This window comes from Podarcis melisellensis, assembly GCF_964234715.1.
Source record: "Podarcis melisellensis genome assembly, chromosome: 4".
Taxonomy (NCBI): Eukaryota; Metazoa; Chordata; class Lepidosauria; order Squamata; family Lacertidae; genus Podarcis; species Podarcis melisellensis.
This window is the reverse complement of record NC_138531.1, coordinates 96496539-96521542: the sequence shown is the minus strand read 5'-3', so window position 1 is coordinate 96521542 and position 25004 is coordinate 96496539. Positions and strand designations below refer to the sequence as shown.

General features: G+C 45.5%; 1 protein-coding gene across 1 annotated transcript in view; it reads left to right on the top strand.

Moving 5' to 3' along the window:
* Positions 1 to 3291: 3291 nt before the first annotated feature.
* The window catches only part of DGAT2 (diacylglycerol O-acyltransferase 2), a 58219-nt gene continuing 36506 nt past the window's right edge, over positions 3292 to 25004 (top strand). Inside the window, exon 1 of the mRNA XM_081910022.1 lies at positions 3292 to 3497. Coding sequence (XP_081766148.1) covers positions 3458 to 3497 — 40 coding nt within the window. The 5' untranslated portion in view covers positions 3292 to 3457. The remainder of the gene's footprint in view (positions 3498 to 25004) is intronic.

Here is a 25004-nt window from a genome sequence, read left to right as displayed (position 1 = left end):
CATGGACTGCAAGAAGATCAAACCTCTCCATTCTGAAGGAAATCAGCCCTGAATGCTCACTGGAAGGACAGATCGTGAAGCTGAGGCTCCAAGACTTTGGCCACCTCATGAGAAGAGAAGACTCCCTGGAAAAGACCCTGATGTTGGGAAAGATGGAGGGCACAAGGAGAAGGGGACGACAGAGGACGAGATGGTGGGACAGTGTTCTCGAAGCTACCAGCATGAGTTTGACCAAACTGCGGGAAGCAGTGGAAGACAGGAGTGCCTGGTGTGCTCTGATTCATGGGGTCACGAAGAGTCGGACACGACTAAACGACTAAACAACAACATGTTAGGCATCTCCTTCCCAACATTTTTAATCGCTACACCACATGGACTCATGTAAAAACACACTGATTCCTGGACCATCCGGGGGCTGGATTTAGAAGACAATTGGGCCAGATCTGGCCCCCGGGCCTTAGTTTGCCTACCCATGACGTAGGGTTTGGCTTCAAGAGAAAGCTTCTCCAGGTAGGACTGCAATGCTAGATATCCGTATCGCAGCCACCACAATCTTCCCATCCGTCAATGGCCTTAGGACACTGGTCCTGTTAGCTAGGGATGATGGGAGTTGTAGTCCCAAAACAGCTGGAGGGCCGAGTTTGGGGGTGCCTGCCTTAGGGAAATGCATTTGGGACCTTTGCGGGGTGATCAAGGTCTGATCCAAGTTTGGAAACTCCCTTTCCTCCCCCCCTCGTTTTGTTTTTTTAACTTTAGAAAGTATTTGTTGTACCTTTTTTGAAACAAGTTTTCTGGCATCAACCCAACTGCAAGCAGACTGGCTCCAGGTCAAAGTACCATTCCCAGCTGCCTTGTTGTCTATGAAATATTGTGTGTGTGTGTGTGTGAATATATATATATATATATATATATATATATATATATATATATATATGCTTTCGTAGATTTTCACGGGTACAGGAATGCAGGTTTTGGTGTCCTCGGGTGTCTTCCCGTGTAAAAGTTGGGGTGTCTAGGCGACGTTTCGACGAGGTCTCACTCACTTGTTCCAGTAACAAGAAGCCGAAAGCACCAGCCTGAAGATGACGAGTGAGACCTCGTCGAAACGTCGCCTAGACACCCCAACTTTTACACAGGAAGACACCCGAGGACACCAAAACCTGCATATATATATATATATATATATTTCCAGACGGCCTCTGTGCCGATGGGGGAATGGCTGAAGCCACAGTTTTAGACGTCTGTCCACATGCACACAAATGCTTTTTTTAAAAAAAATATTTTTATTTGATTTTACAAGCATAGAGTTAAAACAATGCCAAGCAAATATCCACATTTAGAGATTTCTCTGATTCTCCATGCTTCCCACTATCCTCTCCATGGGACTTATTGTCAACATTTTCAACTGCATATTATTTCATGATCCATATTTCGTATCTGTCCGTATTGTCCATAATAATTGTTACATTACAATTAAAAAAAATTATTGTTGTAATGGACTGCAAGTGCCCCCTCCAGACAGCGTCAATGTTTGGGCAAGCATTGCAGAACAGCTAATAAAGCAGAAGAACATGGTTATAAATTCACCAGTATTGCATTATTATTGCATCAATGACCTGCAGTATTGCAGGATACGACTCGCCTTTCCAAAGGAGACACACATCCTTTTTTTACCCATTGACAAGCAAGACCAGTTGATAACATACGACATGTGACATATGGCAGAGATGGTGGCGCAGTATTGCTGTGAGTTTGGGGTGTGCCAGACCCTTTTGAGCCCTGGATCCGGCAAGTGTTAAAAGCTAGTCTAGCAAAGACCACATAACACTACTGCAATGCACTCTCTGTGCGGCTAACTTGAAGGTGACCTACAACTAATCCAGAATGCGGGGGCTAGACTGGTGACTGGGAGCGGCAGCCGAGACCACATAACACTGGTCCTGAAAGACCTACATTGGCTTCCAGTACATTTCCAAGCACAATTCAAACTGTTGGTGCTGACCTTGAAAGCCCTAAATGCCATTGGGCCAGTAGACATGAAGGAGCGTCTCCACCCCCATCGTTCAGCTCTGAGGTCCAGCTCTGAGGTCCAGCTCCGAGGGCCTTCTGGCAGTTCCCTCATTGCAAGAAGTGAGGTTACAGGGAACCAGGCAGAGGGACTTCTTGGTAGTGGCACCCGCCCTGTGGAACGCCCTTCCAGCAGATGTCAAGGAAATAAACAACTACCTGACTTTTAGAAGAGATCTGAAGGCAAGCCTGTTTAGGGAAGTTTTTGATGTTTGATGTTTTATTGTATTTTTAATATCCTGTTGGAAGCTGCCCAGCGTGGCTGGGGGAACCCAGCCAGATAGGCGGGGTATAAATAAATTATTGTTATCATCATCATCATCATCATCATCTGAAGGCAGCCCTGTTTAGGGAAGCTTTTAATGTCTGATGCATTACTGTATTTTTTGATGTTTGCTGCATTACTGTATTTTAATATTTTGTTGCAAGCTGCCAAGAGTGGCTGGGGAAACCCAGCCGGGTGGGTGGGGTATAAACAAATTATTATTATTATTATTATTATTATTATTATTATTATTATTATTATTACAGCGGTACCTCGGGTTAAGAACTTAATTCGTTCCAGAGGTCCGTACTTAACCTGAAACTGTTCTTAACCTGAAGCACCACTTTAGCTAATGGCAGTGGCGTAGCGTGGGTTATCAGCACCCGGGGCAAGGCAAGTAATTTGCGCCCCCTAACCCATGGATTTGCGCCCCCTAACCCGTGGATTTCCCTAGCCCCCAGATGTTGTGCCCGGTGCAGCCGGCCCCCTCTGCACCCCCACGCTACGCCACTGGCTAATGGGGCCTCCTGCCGCCGCCGCACAATTTCTGTTCTGATCCTGAAGCAAAGTTCTTAACCCGAGATACTATTTCTGGGTTAGGGGAGTCTGTAACCTGAAGCGTCTCTAACCCGAGGTACCACTGTATCAGCATCCCACCAGGATGCTCCATCCTTCATCCCATGCGGGGGGGGGGAGGTGGAAAGGGAAGAATTGATGGCAAGGGGGGGAGCTGGAGAGAGGCTTCGCGACGCCTCTCCAATCCCCCTCCCGCGTGGCCATTTCCAACCAGCGACGTCCCTTTGGCTCTGCCCCCCCCCCACTCCATCGCCCGCCCCCCCTCCAGCCCCGTGAATGTCCCGGCCCGCCTCGTCACAATCCTCCGTGGCCCCGCCCCCGGCCAGGTGCTATAAAAGGACGCGCCGCGCGCCCTCGTCCGTCTGCTGCTGCCGCCGCCGCTGGGAGAAGGAGACGCAGCCGCCTCTGCCGCCGCTGGCTTTGCTGCGCGTTCCCCCCCCCCCGAGCGAAGCTGCGCTGTTTCCCGGCTCGCGAGCAGGAGGAGCGCCGCTGCCTCCCGGCGAGGGATGGATCGGGGCCCGAGGCCGCTCAGGTTGCAACGCTGAAGCCATGAAGACCCTCATCGCTGCCTATTCCGGCGTCTTGAGAGGTACGGATGGTACCCAAGGAAGGGGGAAAAGGATGGGGGGGGGATTGGAGGAGGATTTTTTTTGGGGGGGGGAAGAAGCATCCACCAAAATTATTGAAATTAACTGAGGTTCTGCTCACCCCCCCAGTAGAAGCATGTAAGGCTGCCCCCCCCGTAATGTCTTTTTGGGGGGGGTATTTTTATCCGTGATTCCTCCCCCCGCCCCCCAAAAAAGCTCAACAACTTTTACTGCGTCCATCCTTTTGGCAGATCAAGACAATCAGGTGCCAGTGAAAATGGCAAGATTTTTTTTGGGGGGGGTGCAATTAGAGCAGGATCTGTTATTTGCTTATTGATGTCAACACCCCAGATGTATTTTCTACAGTTAGGTTTTAAGCTCTGTCTTCAGTACGTTTTATTTTATTGCTACGGCTCGTGGCTGATGCAAATAAAGATTCTTCTGATTCGACAACTTTAGGGAGTGATCTCCTGAAAAGAAAAATTTTTAGCTGCCCCCCAAACCCTGGCAACGCCCATGGGAAGAAGGGATATTCAATTTTATATTCTATACTCTGCATGTAATCTCTGAATGTCAGGCAGGATCTCTATTCCACACTCACCCACATCTCCTTCATAGAATCTCCATTATTGTAACCTGAAGCCATGGGTTCGAGTTTTGCTCCATCTTCTGTGTGAAAGTCCTTGAGATATTTGAAGATAGCTATCATATCATAAATGGCATTTCCAGTTTTTCCCCTTCCTGCCCCTCCCCACCTTGCAGTTTTAAGGGGGGGGGGGAAGCAGCTGAAGTAAGTAACAATTTGCCAAGCGATAGCGTCCAGCAAGGGTGCCAACTTTTATAAAATTGGGGGGGGGGGTTTAAGCCCTGTCCCGCAAAATTGATCTCAGAAGAGACGAAACACATACGCCATATGAATGGCAATGTCAATCAACTGGGGGGGGGCTGAAATATTTTTTTGTGGGGAGTCAGAAGGTCCTAGGAGTTGGCTCTTATGAAATGCAGCGGGGCAGATTGCAAAGGTGGCAGCCCCAAGGTGTGTGTGTGCACACCTTGGTGCCGGGAAGAATGTTGTTGGGTTGAGGTGTGATCCCATGTGCAAGAGGGGAAGGGAGAACGGTTATCTGCAATCTTTTAGGCAGCTTCCTCATGTCTCAAGGAGGTGCACCGTAACAGTGGCAAAAGGGGAGCTAAGTTTGAAACATTGAAAGATCCGCAAGAAAAAGCCGGCCGTGCCTTTCAAAAGAAGCTAAAACTGTTCCAAAGAGACATGGAAAAGGCAAGTCTGACCGCAGGTGTCCTCGGTTGTTTGTGGAAAGTGCAGATAATGGGTGCCTCTCGTATCTGGACAGGAATGCTGTTCCACAGAGCAGGGGCAGCCCTGCTCTGTGTTACTGCGCAGATCTGAGATCTCTGGAACTTGCAGGAGAAATGGAAGGATCTTCTTTGGCGATCCCTAGTAACCGAGTAAGATTGTCTTCCATAAACACGGTTTTAGCAGTGAGTCTGTAAGTGCCTGTGGAGGCCAATTCTGGACCCACACGTCCTTCCACAGTGCGGACATTGGTTTCCAGGTGGGAGTTTGATCACGGTGAGGGTTTGCCAAGCATGCCTTCCTCCTAGCACGTTTCTCCCTTGCGTCCTGAGTTCGAGTGTCTTCAAAGCCCATGACACCTTTGGTAAAGGCTGTTCTCCAACTGGAGCGCTCGCAGGCCAGTGTTTCCCATTTGTCGGTGTTTATACTGTATTTTTGAGAGAGTCTTTAAACCTCTTTTGTTGACCACTGGCATTACCCTTTCCATTTTTAAGTTTGGAATAGAGTAGTTGCTTTGGCAGACGATCATCAGGCATCTGCACAACATGACCAGTCCAACAAAGTTGACGTTGAAGAATCATCGCTTTGACACGGGTGATCTTTGCTTCTTCCAGTACACTGGCATTAGTTCGCCTGTCTTCCCATGTTATCTGTGACGGCCAACGCTTTGCCCCATCAGCAGATGGGTAGCCATTGAAAACACCGCAAGCAAGGTGTTTGCATGTTGGCTGTGGTTTTGCCCCCAAATGAGCAGCCTAGCCATTTTCTTCTGCACCAGTTGCAGGTACCAGACCAACCCCCAAGGGCAGTCCCAGAAAGAGCACATTGTAGTAATCCAGCCGTTTGGGTACTGATGCACAGATAACTGTGGTCAAGGTATCCTGATCAGGAATGTCTGTAGCTGTCTTAAAAGGCATCCTTAACTGCTGAGGGCAGCTTTGCCAGCTGTAAGCAATGCAGCCTCATCCATTTTATCAATGCCCTCCTTCTCTAGCCTCTTCCAAGTTGCTTCTTGGTTGTTTTCCTAACTTTCTATTCTGGAATAGCTGAACCCCTTTTTGATGGACTTTTTGGCTCTACGGTTGCCATATGGTACAATGCACCTTTCTTCCTATGTTCCCTAGAACTCACATTGATAGCTCTTTAACACTCTGTTGGCCCTTAAGGTTTATTTACCCCCAGGTATTTTAACTGTGGGGACGCGGGTGGCGCTATGGGTTAAACCACAGAGCCTAGGACTTGCCGATCAGAAGGTCGGTGGTTCGAATCCCCGCAACAGGGTGAGCTCCCGTTTCTCGGTCCCTGCTCCTGCCCCCTTAGCAGTTCGAAAGCATGAAGTACAAGTAGATAAATAGGTACCACTCCGGTGGGAAGGTAAATGGTGTTTCCGTGTGCTGCTCTGGTTCGCCAGAAGCGGCTTAGTCATGCTGGCCACATGACCCGGAAGCTGTACGCCGGCTCCCTCGGCCAATAAAGCGAGATGAGCGCCACAACCCCAGAGTCGTCCGCGACTGGACCTAATGGTCAGGGGTCCTTTTACCTTTACCTATTTTACCTGTGAGGTCCAACAAGGGGTTGGTGTGGAGTTTTCCTCTGTTGTTATTACAGCTGCTTAAAGACGAAACAAAAAGCAGAAAGTTAGCCATTCATGGAGGGGTCTGTACGAGTGGAATAGAGCTTCCATCTGCTGGTGCAGTCTACCTTGGAAAACTGGGTGCTGGTGGCCAAACAGAGGAGAGCTGTTTCCTTTGTGCTCTTCTTGGCTGTCAGGCTTCTCGGAGGAGTCTGGTTTGCCGCTATGGAAGAAAAGCAGACTTGAACTTTTGGCCTGATCCTGTAAGGTGAAGCCTGAATGGGCCAGTGAGACTGTAAGCATTTGAAATGCTAAACCCGTAAATGCAATGGCGACCACAGATGTAGCCATCGAAATGCTGCTATAAAAACCACAAGGAGATCTAGAGATCTGCAGGTATTGGGTGTATATTAAGCATTCTTGCAAGCTTATTTTCTCTGGCTCTGGAGGTCAGCACCCGAACCGATGGATTCAAGTTACAGAAAAGGAGACTAAACATAGCATCATAGAATTATAGAGTTGGAAGGGACTCTGAGGATCATCTAGTCCAACCCCCTGGAAGGCAGGAAAATGCAGCTGTCCCATACAGGGCTCGAACCAGCAACCTTGGTGCTATCAGTACCATGCTTTAACCAGCTGAGCTAACCAGCCTGATATCAAGAAGAACTTTCTGATCTTAAGAGTTGTTTGACAGTGGAACAGACTCCCTAAGGAGATGGTGGAATCTCCTACATTGGAGGTGTTTAAACTGATTATTTTATTATTATTATTATTATTATTATTATTATCATTATTATCATTATTATTATTATTGCTTTTCAGATTTACACATTTCATTATTTTTACAATCATTTTAACACTTCAAAACTTGACTTCCTTCCCCCTCTTTCTGCCGTTCCTTAAATTTATTTCTGATATCTCCTGCGTATCCAAATTAACTTACGTTGCTTTTTTATTCATCTCCTTTAAGTATATACTCTTACGAAACTGCAGGTTATTGCAATAATCCTGCCAACGTTCTTATCTGTTTGCAATTTATCTGTAAATATTCAATAAACCATTTCCATTCTTTTATAAAAAGTTTGTTACCTTGATTTCTTATTCTTCCGGAGAGTTTTGCTTCCGGAGAGTTTTGCCATTTCTGCACACGTTTTTGTGTTTAAGCTGAGTTTTGATGGTCCTGGATGCTTTAGTTGAGAATCCTGCATTGCAGGGGGTTAGAATAGAGGACCTCTGGGTTCCCTTCCAACTTTAAGATTCTATGGTTCTGTGCTACGTTGCAGCAGCAGAGCAGCTTCTGTTTGCAGCCAGGGCTCCATGTGGACTTTGCATGTCGCTGGAAGCGCCTTCATGTTTCGGAGCAATAGCCTGAATTCTTTGTAGCGCTCATCAAAGGGCTTTGCACATTGGCAATCTTTACTTAGTTACTTGGCTTGTGTACTGTTGGCTTTCTGCTAAGGTGCTCAAGGCCATTCTCTGCCTCGCCATTGAATAGGCAGGACCCCAAAGGGACAGAGAGCAAACAGGGAAAATTATGCAAACAATTCCCAGCGTTCTTTGGCCCTTTTGCGGGAAAGGCTGTGTTGCAGGTGCTCCCTGCCGATCTGAAATTCTCTGGGATGCAACCTGGCCTGCTGTGGCCCTTCTTCTTCGTGGTGGCTCCATGTCTGGTGGGCTTCCTCCAGAGAATCATAGAATCATAGAGTTGGAAGAGACCACGAGGGCCATCGAGTCCAACCCCCTGCCAAGCAGGAAACACCATCAGAGCACTCCTGACATATGGTTGTCAAGCCTCTGCTTAAAGACCTCCAAAGAAGGAGACTCCACCACACTCCTTGGCAGCAAATTCCACTGTCAAACAGCTCTTGCTGTCAGGAAGTTCTTCCTAATGTTTAGGTGGAATCTTCTTTCTTGTAGTTTGGATCCATTGCTCCGTGTCCGCTTCTCTGGAGCAGCAGAAAACAACCTTTCTCCCTCCTCTATGTGACATCCTTTTATATATTTGAACATGGCTATCATATCACCCCTTAACCTCCTCTTCTCCAGGCTAAACACGCCCAGCTCCCTTAGCCGTTCCTCATAAGGCATCATTTCCAGGCCTTTGACCATTTTGGTTGCCCTCCTCTGGACACGTTCCAGTTTGTCAGTGTCCTTCTTGAACTGTGGAGCCCAGAACTGGACACAGTACTCCAGGTGAGGTCTGACCAGAGCAGAATACAGTGGCACTATTACTTCCCTTGATCTAGATGCTATACTCCTATTGATGCAGCCCAGAATTGCATTGGCTTTTTTAGCTGCCGCGTCACACTGTTGGCTCATGTCAAGTTTGTGGTCAACCAAGACTCCTAGATCCTTTTCACATGTACTGCTGTGGAAAAAAAAAAAGCTGTGCTGCCCCATTCCCCCCACTTTCCTGTGAGTAAGTCTTGTTAAAGACCTGGCTTCTTATAAGATTTGCCCAGGTTTGTGCTGTTGCAACCTGATCTCTCCCTCTTAACCGAATTCAGGAGGGATTCCTTCCCAGAAAAGTGTACGGAAATCACAGCCCAGGGGAAACTAAAGACCGACCTTTCTTGAAATGCTTCTTTTGCCTGTTAAAGTATTAGCTCAGAAAGCATGCACAGTGGTACCTCGGGTTAAGAACTTAATTCGTACAGGAGGTCCGTTCTTAACCTGAAACTGTTCTGAACCTGAAGCACCACTTTAACTAATGGGGCCTCCTGCTGCCGCCGCGCCGCCAGAGCACAGTTTCTGTTCTCATCCTAAAGCAAAGGATGAGAGGTACTATTTCTGGGTTAGCGGAGTCTGTAACCTGAAGCATATGTAATCTGAAGCGTATGTAACCCAAGATACCACTATACATTAAAAGCATTGGCTGTGAGCCTGTGTGAAAACAATAGTACAGTGCTACCTTGGTTCTCAAACACCACAGTGCCTAGGGCTTGCTGATCATAAGGTCGCGGTTCGAATCCCTGTGACGGGGTGAGCTCCCGTTGCTCAGTCCCTGCTCCTGCCAACCTAGCAGTTCAAAAGCACACCAGTGCAAGTAGATATATAGGTACCGCTCCGTCGGGAAGGTAAACGGCGTTTCTGTGAGCTGCTCTGGTTCACCAGAAGCGGCTTAGTCATGCTGGCCACACGACCCGGAAACTGTACGCCGGCTCCCTTGGCCAGTAAAGCGAGATGAGCGCCGCAACCCCAGAGTCGTCCGCGACTGGACATAACGGTTGGGGGTCCCCCCCTTTACCTTGGTTCTCAAACACCTTGGTACTCAAACAACTTGGAACCCCAACACTGCAAACCCGGAAGTAAGTGTTCTGGTTTGTGAATTTTTTTCGGAAGCCGAAAGTGCTCCGTTTTGAGTGTTACACTTCCGATTTGAGTGCCGGACTTCCATTTTGAGTGTTACTCTGAGGTCTGTCTTTTTTTGCTATTCATTTTGCATTTTTGTTGCTCTTCATATTTTGTTTTTGTGACTCTGTGGAACCCAGTTCATCTACTGATTGATTGTGTGACTGCAGTACATCGTTTATTACTTTCATTTTATGGTTTCATTAGATAGTAAAACTCATGTTAAATTGTTGTTTTATGGGTTGTTTTTAAAAGTCTGGAACGGATTAATCTGTTTTGCATTACTTTCTATGGGAAAGCGTGCCTTAGTTTTGGTGTTAGAACGGACTTCCGGAACGGATTAAGTTTGAGATCCAAGGTACCACTGTATTGAAATATGTGTATTTGCAGTCCACTTTTTATTCATGTGGTTGTTTTTTTTTAAATGGTCAGCTTAATTGTGGAGGATTTGTAACTTCACATTTATAAGATGCTTGCATTCATTGAATAGATGTCTGTAGTTCCTTCAGGGATTTTGTAAAAAGTTAACAGCGCTTTTAAGTATTAATTAATTTTATAATGAATGATTTTAGAGTGTCGTTTGTGCTGTACTTTTGTACTGTTTTATTGTTGTTAGCCACCCTGAGCCCGGCTTCGGCTGGGGAGGGCGGGATATAAATAAAAATTTTTATTATTACTATTATTATTTTTATTATTATTTTATTATTATTATTATTATTATTATTATTATTATTATTATTATTATTATTATTATTTTTAGGAACAAGCCTTGTGAGATTGGTCAACATTAGCTCCAGATAGTGGATTAAGGTGTGCGTTTGAGGTGTAAATAGTGGTTTGGGGGTTGCCCCGATTCAGAATGAAAAGGCCAGACCCCCCAAGTCATTATGGGTTACACATAATTCTAGAAAGAGTGCAAAACACGATTTGAGGTGGTTTTTTTTTTTTTTTTTTAAAAAGAATTAAATATTTAATTCTCAAAGTTTGGGGCTTTAGCCTTCCAGCTCAGTGCCACGTGGTGTGTTGACGACAGGGCTGAGATCTCGCAGCTCATCTTGACCTGTATAAACTCACTGCATTTTAAAGTTCACAACTGCCTCCAATAAATTATGGGAACTGTATCCTGCGCAGAGATATAATTCCCAGACCACTTAACACACTACAGCTCCCAGGATTTTGGGGGGCTTTCATGTAATTTTATTTAGTACTTTTCAAGTTTACACATTTCACTGATTTTATACATATCACTAATTTTACAATCATTTTGGCATTTCAACACTTGACTTCCCTCCCCCTCTTTTTGCGGTTCCTTAAATTTATTTCTAATATCTTCTGCATATCCAAATTAACTTAATTTGCTCATTTATTCATCTTCTTTAAATATATACTCTTACAAAAACTGCAGGTTATTACAATAATCCTGCCAATGTTCTTATCTGTTTGCAATTTATCTGTAAATATTCAATAAACCATTTCTGTTCTTTTATTTAAAAAAATGTTATCTTGATTTCGTATTCTTCCGGTAAGTTTCGCCATTTCTCCATGCGCCATTAGTCTTTGTATCCATTCTTCTTTCGCTGATGTAATGGTTATAGGGGTTGCTCGTGCGTAAGTTGCTGCCACTCCTGGTTAGGTTGCCTGGTTAAACCTTTTCTGTCTGGACAGCCCTTCACTTCGTGGCTGTTTCAGTCGCTAGCAGAATCCGTCAGTGGGCGTTTCTTGAACCTCTTCCAGCAAAGAAGTTCTTTAACGCCAAGTCTACGCCTACTCTCCCTGCGCGGAAGCCTTCTGCGCAGGGTGGGTGTGGGTAGCGGAGGACCCGTGCTCTCCCCGCTGGTCTCCGGCGAGGAGTCCTGGAGCCCCCTCGCCGATTCCCCCATCTGCCCCCCTTTATCCCTGGTGTTACGCTGATTTCCTTCCCCAGCCGATGAGCTCCCTCTCTCCCTGCTGGGCCCTTCTCCAGCATCGCTTGGGAGCCTTGCCTCCGCCTCTAGCTCCTATGGCAGTTCCCTGAGAGCTGGGACTTTTGCATCTTTCCATTTTTGTAACATTCTTCCTGCTGCAGTCGTATACATGAATAAGTTTCTTGACATTTTAGGTAGTTCTGTCCCTAAAATTCCCAAAAGTAAAGCTTCTGGGTTGTTTATTTTTTTAAATAAAAGTTATTTTAAACAGCCTTTTCATTTCATTATATATCATTTCCCAACAAGCTACAACTCCCAGGATTCTTGGGTGATGGGTGTGTGTATGTGTGTGTGAAATATATTTTAAATGTATGGTGCATGTACAAGCCAAGTTACTACAGTGGCGCAAAGTAAATTCTTTATATTGGAGAGTCTCAGGCTTAGGGCCAAATAGGACTCTCTAGGCCATGGGTAGACAAACTAAGGCCTGGGGGCCAAATCCGGCCCAATCGCCTTCTAAATCCGGCCTCCGGGCGGTCCAGGAATCAGTGTGTTTTTACATGAGTAGAATGTCCCCTTTTATTTAAACTGCATCTCTGGGTTATTTGTGGGGCCTGCCTGGTGTTTTTACATGCGTAGAATGTGTGCTTTTACAGTGGTACCTCGGGTTACATACGCTTCAGGTTACAGACTCCGCTATCCCAGAAATAGTGCTTCAGGTTAAGAGCTTCAGGATGAGAACAGAAATCGTGCTCCGGCGGCGCAGTGGCAGCAGGAGGCCCCATTAGCTAAAGTGGTGCTTCAGGTTAAGAATAGTTTCAGGTTAAGAACGGACCTCCAGAACGAATTAAGTACTTAACCCGAGGTACCACTGTATTTAAAATGCATCTCTGGGTTATTTGTGGGGCATAGGAATTTGTTCACCACCCCCCCCAAAAAAAATATATAGTCCGGCCCTCCACAAGGTCTGAGGGACAGTGGACCGGCCCCTGCTGAAAAAGTTTGCTGGCCCCTGCTCTAGACCTCTTCATCTGAACGTAAGACAAGCCTGCTGGATCCGACCAGCCTACAAGCAGGATTTGAACGCAAGACCATTCTTTCCGGCAACCGTGGAGGTAGAGCACATCCATCATGGCTGCTAGCCATGGATACCGCCACGAATTTGCCTAATCCTTTTTTAAACTCAACTGCCCAGGCAACTCCACACACACACACACACACACACGCTGGAAATCATAGAATTATAGCGTTGGAAGGGAACCCAGCAGTCATTTAGTCGGACCCCCAACGCCTCTTGCTCCGCCTGGATGGAGAAGCACGTGCGAATGGCCGCACCCAGTGCCGAATTTATGTATAAGCTAAACAAGCTGTAGCTTAGGGCCCCACTCTCTTGGGGGCCCCCAAAAAAATTAAAGGGGGGAAAAGACTGTACATTTCCAAAATATAAGATAACAAATAGAATCAAACCTACATGCAGCAACAGTGTTTTGTGTTGTGTAGGTCCTAGGATGTAAGTCATGGGCTCTGCCTGCTAGCCTGCTCCCCAAAATATCACTGGTTTCCTTGTTTCTATATACAGGGTGCCTACATTCTGCTATTTATAATTATTAGTAGTTTGCATCATATATTTACACCTATTATTATTTCATGTTATAGCAAGTTTCTAGAGACTAGATTATGAGTCTTTGTAAATTGTGTTTCTAAAGGAACTTTTGTTATTGCCAAATGCCAATGTCTTTGCATTATTAAGTTTGTTATAAATAAAAAGTCATTTTAAGGTAGAGCTTAATAATTATTTCACTATTAATATACTTCCTCTTAATTGTATTTCACTATTAATATACTACTACTTCTTAATTGTATTTCAGTTCAACAATTACTTTGATAAAATATGTATTTTGTTATGTGCAAATGACTTGAGATACCTATTAGGTCCATACATTACCGTGTAGCATATATTCAATGCAAAAAACAGCGACAATTTGTTGTTAACAAAGGACAGCTGGACATATAAAGGGCCCCATGACCTTCAGTAGCTTAGGGCAGGCATAGGCAAACTCGGCCCTCCAGATGTTTTGGGACTACAACTCCCATGATCCCTAGCTAACAGGACCAGTGGTCAGGGATGATGGGAATTGTAGTCCTAAAAACACCTGGAGAGCCAAGTTTGGCCATGCCTGGCATAGGGCCTCATCAAACCTAAATCCAGCCTTGACCAGACTGTACAGCCTATTGAATTTGTACAGCCAGTATTTATGCGTAGGAGCGCATGAAAAGGCCTCTATGCACACCCTAAGGAGGTGCTGCCATGTGGAAGCAGATCTGTCCCTTGCGCTTGGCTCTGTCATGTTCTTTTCGGCTGGGCTTCCCTCTGCGATGGTGTGTCGTTCATGTGGGACCCAGGATCTTGAAGACGAGGGACCTGGGGGGCCCTCCGGAGGTTGCTGGACTCCTGAAGGAGCGTCTCCACCCCCATCGTTCAGCCCAGACACTGAGGTCCAGCTCCGAGGGTCTTCTGGCAGTTCCCTCCCTGCGAGAAGTGAGATTACAGGGAACCAGGCGGAGGGCCTTCTCGGTGGTGGCACCTGTCCTATGGAACGCCCTCCCACCAGATAAGCAACTACTCAGATAAACTTCCTCCTTCTTTTAAAAAATTTTTATTTATACTTTTCAGGTTTATACATTTCATTAGTTTTACAATCAATTTAGCATTTCAAAGTCTGACTTCCTTCCCCCTCTTTCTTCAGTTCCTTAAATTTGTTTTTTAATGTCTTCTGCATATCCAAATTAACTTACCTTGCTCATTTATTCATGTACTTTAAGCATATACTCTTATGAAACTGCAGGTTATTACAACAACCCTGTCAATGTTTTTATCTGTTTGCAATTTGTCTGTAAGCATTCAATAAACCATTTCTGTTCTTTTATAAAAAGTTTGTCATCTTGATTTCTTATTCTTCCGGTGAGTTTCCCCATTTCTGCATATTTTATGAGTTTTTGTATCCATCCATCCTTTTCTGGGAATTCTTCTTCTTTCTGCTTTTGGGCGAGTAACGTTCTTGCTGCTGTAGTAGTATAAATAAATAAATAAATTTCTATACAATTTAGGTAGTTCTGTCCATCATATTCCCAAAAGAAAAACTTCTGGAGTGTAGTTTTTTGTTGTTGTTTTTTTACAAAAGTTATTTTGAACACCCTTTTCACTTCATTATATATCGTTTCCCAGCATATTTCCGCATTTCAAGGGGTTGGACCTGATAATCCTCAGGGTCCCTTCTAACCCTGAAATTCTGCGTCCTTTTTGCTTTTCTTAGCCTTTACATTTCCTGGGAAACCCAATCGGTAGAGATGCACACACTGGCATTTAGCAGGTGGCCCTGTGGGTTAAACCACAGAGCCTAGGACTTGCCGATCGGAAGGTCGGCGGTTCGAATCCCCGCAACGGGGTGAGCTCCCGTTGCTCGGTCCCTGCTCCTGCCAACCTAGCAGTTCGAAAGCACAAAGTGCAAGTAGATAAATAGGTCCCGCTACCTTTTTACTTACTCCTTGTTAACCGTGTTCCGCTTATGGTATACTCTGTCGGTGGCAGAGACATTACAAGCCAGTGGATGCCAGTTTGTTAGGGCAAATGATGCCCTTTCTCTCCAGCATCATTCTGCCTTCTTATTTGCATTGAGCTCCTTCCTCAGTAGTAGTAGTAGTAATAATAATAATAATAATAATTAATAAATAATAACAATAATGATTTATTATTTTTACCCCGCCCATCTGGCTGGGTTTCCCCAGCCACTCTGGGCAGCCTCCAACCGAATATTAAAAACAATACAGCGTCAGACATTAAAAACTTCCCTAAACTTCCCTTCAGTTGTCTTTTAAAAGTAAAATAGTTATCTCAGCTTTTCTGCTTGCAGAGCACAGCAGAGAGGAGACTGGGGTTGAAGCCAGGATCTGTGAGCTTTACTTGTCATTGTCTCTACCTCTGCTGGTCATCAGCTCTGGTTCCACATAATAATAATAATAATAATAATAATAATAATAATAATAATAATAATTTTATTATTTATACCCCACCCATCTGACTGGGCTCCCCCATCCACTCTGGGCGGCTTCCAACACACATAAAAACATAATAAAGCACCAAACATTTTGTTTGTTTGTTTAAATTGACATCTTTATTGAAAGTTCAAAAAGTGCATAACTGTGTGGTGTAGTTAGACATGGTGATACACAAACAAGAAAGAGAAAAAGAGAAAGAGAAACAGAACCTGCGCAGAAGGGAAAACAAAGGGGACAACGACCCAAAACTGTATATTATACAAGGAGGCTGTTGTCCTTCACCAGATCTTAACCTGTTACAGTATTTGTATCATTGAATTTGTCCATGGTCTTTGTGTATATGCAAGTAGTTCATATGTTGCATGTTTGTATACGTCTTCAATCCAATTATAGAAGGGAGCTGCATTTTTATTTTCCCAATTCACCAGGATCAGTCTTTTTGCCGTGGTCAGGGCACAGAGAGTTCACCCGTAATGTCGTTTTGTAAGCTTCCATGTGCTGGCTATATAATTCAAGACGATCTTTTGCTCTGTAAATGTAAGGTCATTACGTGCAGTTCTGCTGATGGTTTCAGTTACCTTCTGCCAAAAATCATTCAATATAGGACAATGAAAAAAACACATATGTTTTAGAGAAGCATTGTCCCTATTGCATCTCCAACAGGTAAAGGTAAAGGTAAAGGGACCCCTGTCTGTTAGGTCTAGTCGTGGCCGACTCTGGGGTTGCGGCACTCATCTCGCTTTACTGGCTGAGGGAGCCGGCGTACAGCTTCCGGGTCATGTGGCAAGCATGACTAAGCTGCTTCTGGTGAACCAGAGCAGCACACGGAAATGCCGTTTACCTTCCCGTTGGAGTGGTATCTATTTATCTACTTGCACTGGTGTGCTTTTGAACCGCTAGGTTGGCAGGAGCAGGGACCGAGGAACGGGAGCTCACCCCGTCGCAGGGATTCGAACCACCGACCTTCTGATCAGCAAGCCCTAGGCTCTGTGGTTTAACCCACAGCGCCACCCATGTCCCTAGATACCATAAAACACCAGACATTAAAAACTTCCCGATACAGGGCTACCTTCAGGCGTCTTCTGAAGGGTATATAGTTACACATCTCCTTGACATCTGACAGGAGATCATTCCACAGGTAATCAGTAAAGTTGTGGCCCTTTCTAATCCAGATCATTGTCTGCTTCAGTTTTTTAATCACATTTAGCCGCTGCCTGGTGTGTGTGTGTTTGTGGCACTGGGACTGGGCCCACAACAAACAAACTTTGTGGTGAGTTCCCCCAACTTTTTCTCCCGGAAAGGAAGTGCTACATAATAGTGATTCTGAGAAACAATCTCAGAGAAACACCATAAATAAATTAAGTTATCATACTTTTCCGTGTATAAGACGAGGGACTCAAATTTTGGGGGGACTCAAATTTAAGAAAATGGGGAGGATTGCTCAGAGTTGTTGAGCTTTTTTGGGGGGGAGAGTTGCCGAAAATCGAACAATCCGCCTTGTCCCATTGCTGGCAGAACCCCCACTTTTTAGCATAATTTTTAAAGAAAAACCTAGTCTTATACAGTCATACCTCGGAATGAATACGCTTCAGCTTAAATATTTTCGGGTTGCACTCCGTGGCAACCTGGAAGTAATGAAGCGCATTACTTCCGGGTTTCGCCGCATGCGCAGATGCTCAAAATGACATCACGTGCATGCGCGGAAGCGGCAAAACGCGACATGCACAGATGTGCAGTCAGGTCTTACGTTTGCTTCAGGATGCGAACGGGGCTGTGGAATGGATCCCGTTCTCAACCAGAGGTACCACTGTAGATAGAAAAGTACGGTAATTTGGATATGCAGAAGATAGTAAAAATACAGTGGACGCTCGGGTTGCGAACGTGATCCGTGTGGGAGGCACGTCCGCAACCCGCAGCGCCATGTCTGCGCATGCGTGGGTTGTGATTTGGTGCTTCTGCGCAAAGCTCAAGTTAGCAGTTATGCACATGCGCGAGCGCCAAAACCCAGAAGTAACCCGTTCCGGTACTTCCGGGTTTTGGCGCGTCCGTAACCCAAAAACGCGCAACCTAGAATCATAGAATCATAGAGTTGGAAGAGACCTCAAGGGCCATCGAGTCCAACCCCCTGCCAAGCAGGAAACACCATCAGAGCACTCCTGACATATGGTTGTCAAGCCTCTGCTTAAAGACCTCCAGAGAAGGAGACTCCACCACACTCCCTGGCAGCAAATTCCACTGTCAAACAGCTCTTACTGTCAGGAAGTTCTTCCTAATGTTTAGGTGGAATCTTCTTTCTTGTAGTTTGGATCCATTGCTCCGTGTCCGCTTCTCTGGAGCAGCAGAAAACAACCTTTCTCCCTCCTCTATGTGACATCCTTTTATATATTTGAACATGGCTATCCTATCACCCCTTAACCTCCTCTTCTCCAGGCTAAACATGCCCAGCTCCCTTAGCCGTTCCTCATAAGGCATCGTTTCCAGGCCTTTGACCATTTGGGTTGCCCTCCTCTGGACACGTTCCAGTTTGTCAGTGTCCTTCTTGAACTGTGGTGCCCAGAACTGGACACAGTACTCCAGGTGAGGTCTGACCAGAGCAGAATACAGTGGCACTATTACTTCCCTTGATCTAGATGCTATACTCCTATTGATGCAGCCCAGAATTGCATTGGCTTTTTTAGCTGCCGCGTCACACTCTTGGCTCATGTCAAGACCTGAAGCGTCTGTAACCCGAGGTATGACTGTAAAGGGAATGCAGAAAGAGGAGGAAGGAAATCAAGTTTTGAAATATCAAAATGAATGTAAAATCAGTGAAATGTATATATCTGAAAAGTATAAATGGTTTTAAAAATAAAATAAAAATAGTGATTCCGAGAGAAGGTCGGCTCAGACCTCTGCACGCTGCCTAAGCTGGTGTACCGAATCGGCTATAAAACTTGAAAGCTTTTCTTGGCGTGGAGCCACAGCTCCTCAAGAAGCCGGGAACAAGCGGAGCTCTGTTTGCTGGTTCTTGCGCTTTGCGCCGCCGCGCACGACTGACTAGGAGAAAGCAGCCGAGCGAGCTTGACTTTGCCATTGTTAAACATGACCTTCAGCACCTAGCGCCAGGGAAGGAATCGGCAAGAAAATGATTGATATCGTTATCTCTCTCCTCGCCACTCCAAACAGGAACATCTTAAAGATTAAGTTTTAAAAATAGGTCTTTATCCAGGGCAGGGTGATTTAATGGCTAAGACTTCCTTTCACCTCTGGGCCGCGTGTAAAAATGGTGTCTCTCCAGTGGATGGAGATCGCTTGAGAGCCCTTAGACGTCTGGTTTGGCATTGAGCCGTATACTGATTAATCATTGCTCATATTAATATTATTAATAAGTCATGTTGGCTACCAGGTGACTCTTTTACACAAATGCGCACCGGTGCAAGTTGCCCTGCGTTACTCAGGAGTAAGTCCTGTTGCATAGAAAGGGGATTACTCTGGAGTAGAGTGGCTGGGGCAACCCTGTCAGATGGGCAGGGTACAAAATAATAATAAATTAATTAATAATAATACAGTGGTACCTCGGGCTAAGTACTTAATTCGTTCTGGAGGTCCGTACTTAACCTGAAACTGTTCTTAACCTGAAGCACCACTTTAGCTAATGGGGCCTCCTGCTGCCGCTGCGCCACCGGAGCCCGATTTCTGTTCTTATCCTGAAGCAAAGTTCTTAACCTGAAGCGCTATTTCTGGGTTAGCGGAGTGTGTAACCTGAAGCGTATGTAAACTGAAGCGTATGTAACCTGAGGTACCACTGTAATGTTTTAAGGGTTGCGTTGGGCTTAATTTACCGTATTTTTCGCTCTATAACACGCACCCGACCATAACACGCACGTAGTTTTTAGAGGAGGAAAATCTGTAGGCATGCCACCCGTAGGCATTCCCTCTATAACACGCACAGACATTTCCCCTTACTTTTTAGGAGGAAAAAAGTGAGTGTTATGGTGCAAAAAATACGGTAAGTTCCTCTCTTTTGCACCTGACTTCAGTTTATGGATCTAGGACAGGGGTCTGCAAACTTTTTCAGCAAGGGGCCGGTCCACTGTCCTTCAGACCTTATGGGGGGGCCAGACTATATTTTTTGGGGGGAAAGAACGAATTGCTATGCCCCATAAATAACCCAGAGATGCATTTTAAATAAAAGGACGCATTCTACTCGTGTAAAAACATGCTGATTCCCGGACCATCCGTAGGCCAGATTTAGAAAGCGATTGGGCTGCATTTGGCCCCTGGGCCTTAGTTTGCCTACCCATGATCTAGGAGTTCCATTTTTTTAATTTACAAAATCCTGCAACCCTGAAAGTCCGCCCTCCCCTGTAGTAACAGACATGAGGCAACACAAGACCAGTATGCTAATGGAGAATTGCACCATAAGCGCAATTAGCTCTTTATTCCAGCTGGGTAATTCTTTATCCTGATATTAAACCTTTGGCTTACAAGGGGGGAGCTAAGCCACTTACAAACTCGCTTGTGCGCTGAAAAGCATGGCAATTGCAAGCTAAGGAACCTGGGCTTAACCCCTGTGCCTTGTAAGCACATTTTTACAATCGCACAGATTGTGCTTATACGACTCGGGGAACCCCCAGGTGCCCCTTTTATCGTGCATTCGTGATTTGCGCTCATGACAATCCCAATTTCAGTACTTCGCCTTTCGCACCTGCAAAGGTTTTGGGGCAGATGCACCGCATTGTTTTTGATCCATGCTTGTCACATAGTTTCCTGCTGAAATCCTTCAGCTTTTTATAACATGAACGTTCCAGAGCTGTTGTTTTTGTTCTGCCACGGGGCAAGAGTGCCCCTCTGGATGGCCAGTACAGTGGTACCTCTGGTTACGTACTTAATTCGTTCCGGAGGTCCGTTCGTAACCTGAAACTGTTCTTAATCTGAAGCACCCCTTTAGCTAATGGGGCCTCCAGCTGCCGCCGCCAGAGCACGATTTCTGTTCTCATCCTGCAGCAAAGTTCTTAAGCCGAGGTACTATTTCTGGGTTAGCGGAGTCTGTAACCTGAAGCGCCTGTAACCTGAGGTACCACTGTACAGTAACAGTGGGGGACGTGGCCAATTGGAAAAATGAGAAATGGGGAGAAACGGGGACACTCCCCCATCCCTACTTAGGATGGAATGTCCCGCCCTACAAAATTTCCCCTGCAAATTGGAAATGAGAGGTTGCAAAGCGAAGCAACATTGGTTCCCAGTATGTTTCCGAGCACAATTCAAAGTGTTGATGCTGACCTTTAAAGCCCTAAATGACCTCAGCCCAGGATGCCTGAAGGAGTGTCTCCACCTCCATCTTTCAGCCCGGACACTGAGGTCCAGCACTGAGGGCCTTCTGGCGGTTCCCTCCCTGCGAGAAATGAGGTTACAGGGAACCAGGGAGAGGGCCTTCTCAGTGGTGGCACCCACCCTGCGGAACGCCCTCCCATCAGATGTCAAGGAAATAAACAACTACCTGACTTTTAGAAGACATCTGAAGGCAGCCCTGTTCAGGGAAGTTTTTAATGTTTGATGTTTTATCACTTTATTATTATTATGATCGATAATATTCTGTTGGGAGCTGCCCAGAGTGGCTGGGAAAACCCAGCCAGATGTGTTGGGGTATAAACAACAACAACAACAACAAATGAAATCATTTCGTTCAGCATCCTGTAGTTTAGCGAACCCATTTAATTCACTGTTTAGGAGAGTTTTTAATGTTTGAAGTTTTATTCTGTTTTTAGTCCTCTGTTGGGAGCCACCCAGAGTGGCTGGGGAAACCCAGCCACATGGGCGGGGTATAAATAAATTATTATTATTATTATTATTACCTGGCTCCCAGACATATTAGCTTTGTGGATGCAAGGGAGATTCCACTCCCCCCCCCCTCCAACCACAAGAGATCTGGAGTGGTACCAGCCCAGACACAGGGCTTAGAGCTACCTTGGAGTTTGACGTGATGCAAGTGTCTTGCAATTGTTTGAGGCGGGACGAAGCCTTTGGGTCTGGGTTGGAGGACATCCCAGGGCACGATGGCCCATCCTTTGCAGATGCTGCCGCCTGACCTGTCTGCAAAGAGGCACGGAAGGATGGGGAAGTAATAAAACTTCCCGCAGAAAGTAAATATTGGCTCTCCAGAACAAGAGTGTTTACAGGTCGTAAATGGCCCAAAGTGAAGAGATTTGTGTGTGTAAATAATGGGGTTGCAATGGGATCATTAGGAGTGCTGGAGAGTCAGTGGTCTTGGCCAGGGCAGGGAAGGAGTCCAGAGCCTCACTCAGCAAACTGTCTAGAAGGAGTGTGAATGTGAAGACTCATCAGGGAGCAAGCCAAGTAATAATAATAATTTATTATTTATACCCCGCCCATCTGGCTGGGTTTCCCCAGCCACTCTGGGCGGCTTCCAAGAAAATATTAAAAACAATACAGCATCAGACATTAAAAACCTCCCTAAACAGGGGCGCCTTTGGTTGTCTTTTAAAAGTAGAATAGTTGTTCACTGCCTTGACAACTGCTGGGAGGGCGTTCCACAGGGCAGGCGCCACCACCGAGAAGGCCCTCTGCCTGGTTCCCTGTAACCTCACTTCTCGCAGGGAGGGAACCGCCAGAAGGCCCTTGGAGCTGGACCTCCATGTCTGGACTGAACCTCCTTTTGCAGGTAACTCTTATTAAGCTGTCCAGGAACCCCATCCCATCAGGGTATCTGGGTATTCTCCCCAGTATATAGAGCTGGAAAGTTGTTTTGTTTTGTTTTCATTTGCTCAACACACAACAAAAAAGGAAAAAATGAACCATAGTGAAGGTACCATCAGTCTCGCCTTACATAGAGAGTTAATATAAGTTTCGTAATCAATAAACTGTAATGGTCTCTTCTTTATAAACCCCACTTCCCATCTACTCCATAAATCAAATTAACCTGTTGTTACTGTCATCTCACATCACGTTCAAAATATGTCAAATTGTATAACAAGTGAACGATATTGCTGGAGTTATTCAAATGCCGCTACGAATTTTAGGTCAGTATTACTAATTTTCAAATATATTTTAAATACTTCCCATTTTGAAATGAAATCTTTCCTTGGTTTGTTCTTTAACTTTTTGGATAAACTGGAAAGTTGTTTTAAATGCCGCAGATCTCATGGCTTTCCGCCTGCCCTCTCCGTCCCAGCACAGATTCAGTGCTCTTGCGACGTTTGCCGTTTCGCTCTTTTTCTCTGCATGAATTCTGCACTTTGGAAGTTGATAACGCAGGGCTGGAAGTGTTGGCTTGGAAACAAAGTGCGCTGCCTGCTTAATGGAGTGCTCCTAATAGGTCGGGCCTAATCTGTAGGGCAGAAAAAAACACATTGTGGTGCCAGCATATCTGGTATTTTATAGGCAACGACTGAGTAACATAACTGGCCTTTGTGTCCAACAGGAGTGCTGCTGATCAGCAGGGTTAGTGCGTATATAATTTTTATTAAATTTTCTCTTTTACCCTTTTGAATACTCATTTAAACATCCTTAAAATATCAATGACTTCCTTTCTTCTCTTTCCATGGTTCATTTGCATACCTTAAATCCCTGCATATTTTAGATAAGCTAAACCAGGGGTCAGCAAACTTTTTCAGCAGGAGGCCGGTCCACTGTCCCTCAGACCTTGTGGGGGGCCGGACTATATGGGGGGGGGGGGAATGAATGAATTCCTATGCCCCACAAGTAACCCAGAGATGCATTCTAAATAAAAGGACACATTCTACTCATGTAAAAACACACTGATTCCCGGACCATCCACGGGCCGGATTTAGAAGGTGATTGGGCCGAATCCAGCCCCCGGGCCTTAGTTTGCCTACCCATGAGCTAAACCATTCAGTATTCCATTATTACACCCATCAAAACTTATTTACACTGTTGAATTTATCTTAATGCTGCCAACGTTTTCAAGTGTACACCCCCCCCATATATTCAATCAACGTTTTCCAATCTTCTCTAAACATATGTTCTTCTTGTTCTCTTATTCTATATGTTAGGTCTGCAAGCTGCTCATATTCCATGAGTTTAAGTTTGCCATTCTTTGTTAGTTGGGACCTCGCTCGTTTTCCATTTTGGGGCTAATGAAACATGGGCCACAGTAGTGGAATACATAAATAAATAACCTTTTTGGACCTCTGGGAGTTTCAGTCTGAGTTATCCCCAACAGAAAGGACTTTGGGTTTTTTAGGAAGGTACAGTGCTACCTCTGGTTGTGAACGGGATCCGTTCCGGAGGCCCGATTGCAACATGAAAGGAGCGCAACCCACAGCGGCTCATCTGCACACGCCCGGGTTGCAACTCGCCACTTCTGCGCATGCACATGACGTCATTTTGCACTTCTGCGCATGTGCGAGCAGCAAAACCCGGAAGTAACCCTTTCCGGTACTTTTGGGTCACCGCGGGACACAACTTGAAAATGCTCAACCTGAAGCAAACGTAAAATGAGGTTTGACTGTACTTTAAAACATTTTTTTTCAATTCATTATGGATCATTCCCCAGTACCCTTTTACAAGTCCACCACATATGAAAGGTTAGTGTGTATCTCTCTTTGGGTCACAGAATCATAGAATTGTAGAGCTGGAAGAGATTATGAGGCCAATGTAGGAATCTTTTTCCCAGCATGGGGCTCAAACCCTCAACCCTGAGATGATGAGCCTCATGCTCTACCAACTGACCAGGTGGGTCAGTCTAGACCAGCAGTTCTCAACCTGTGGGTCCCCAGATGTTGTTGGACTAAAACTCCCATCATCCCTAAGCTCTGGCCTTGCTAGCTAGGGGTGATGGGTGTGGTAGTTTAACAACATCTGGGGACCCATAGGTTGAGGAAGGCTGGTTTAGACAATGTGTGGAGATGCATTAGAACAAACACTATTTCCTGAATTTGGGTTTGGTCAACTTGGGCATTGCTTAAGCCTTCCCCAACGTGGTGCCCTCAACGTGTTTGGGTCTACAACTCCTCTAAGCTCCAGCCGTGGTGGGAGGTTGTGGGCCAAAAGATCTGAAGGGCAGCATCTTGGAGGGAGGTTGGTTTAAAAGTGTTTCCCAACCTTGGGCCTCCAGCTGTTTTTGGACTACAACTCCCATCATCCCTAGCTAGCAAGACCAGTGGTCAGGGATGATGGGAATTGTAGTTCAAAAACAGCTGGAGGCCCAAGGTTGGGAAACACTTGTTTAAACTATGGTGTGGTGCCTTAACCATGTGTTGGTATCTTGAGCTGCCATCTTCTCAGATTAGTCTTTTTCTAAAAGCAAAGGTGGATTAGAAGAATCTAGTAGGCCACTTAGTTTTCATCC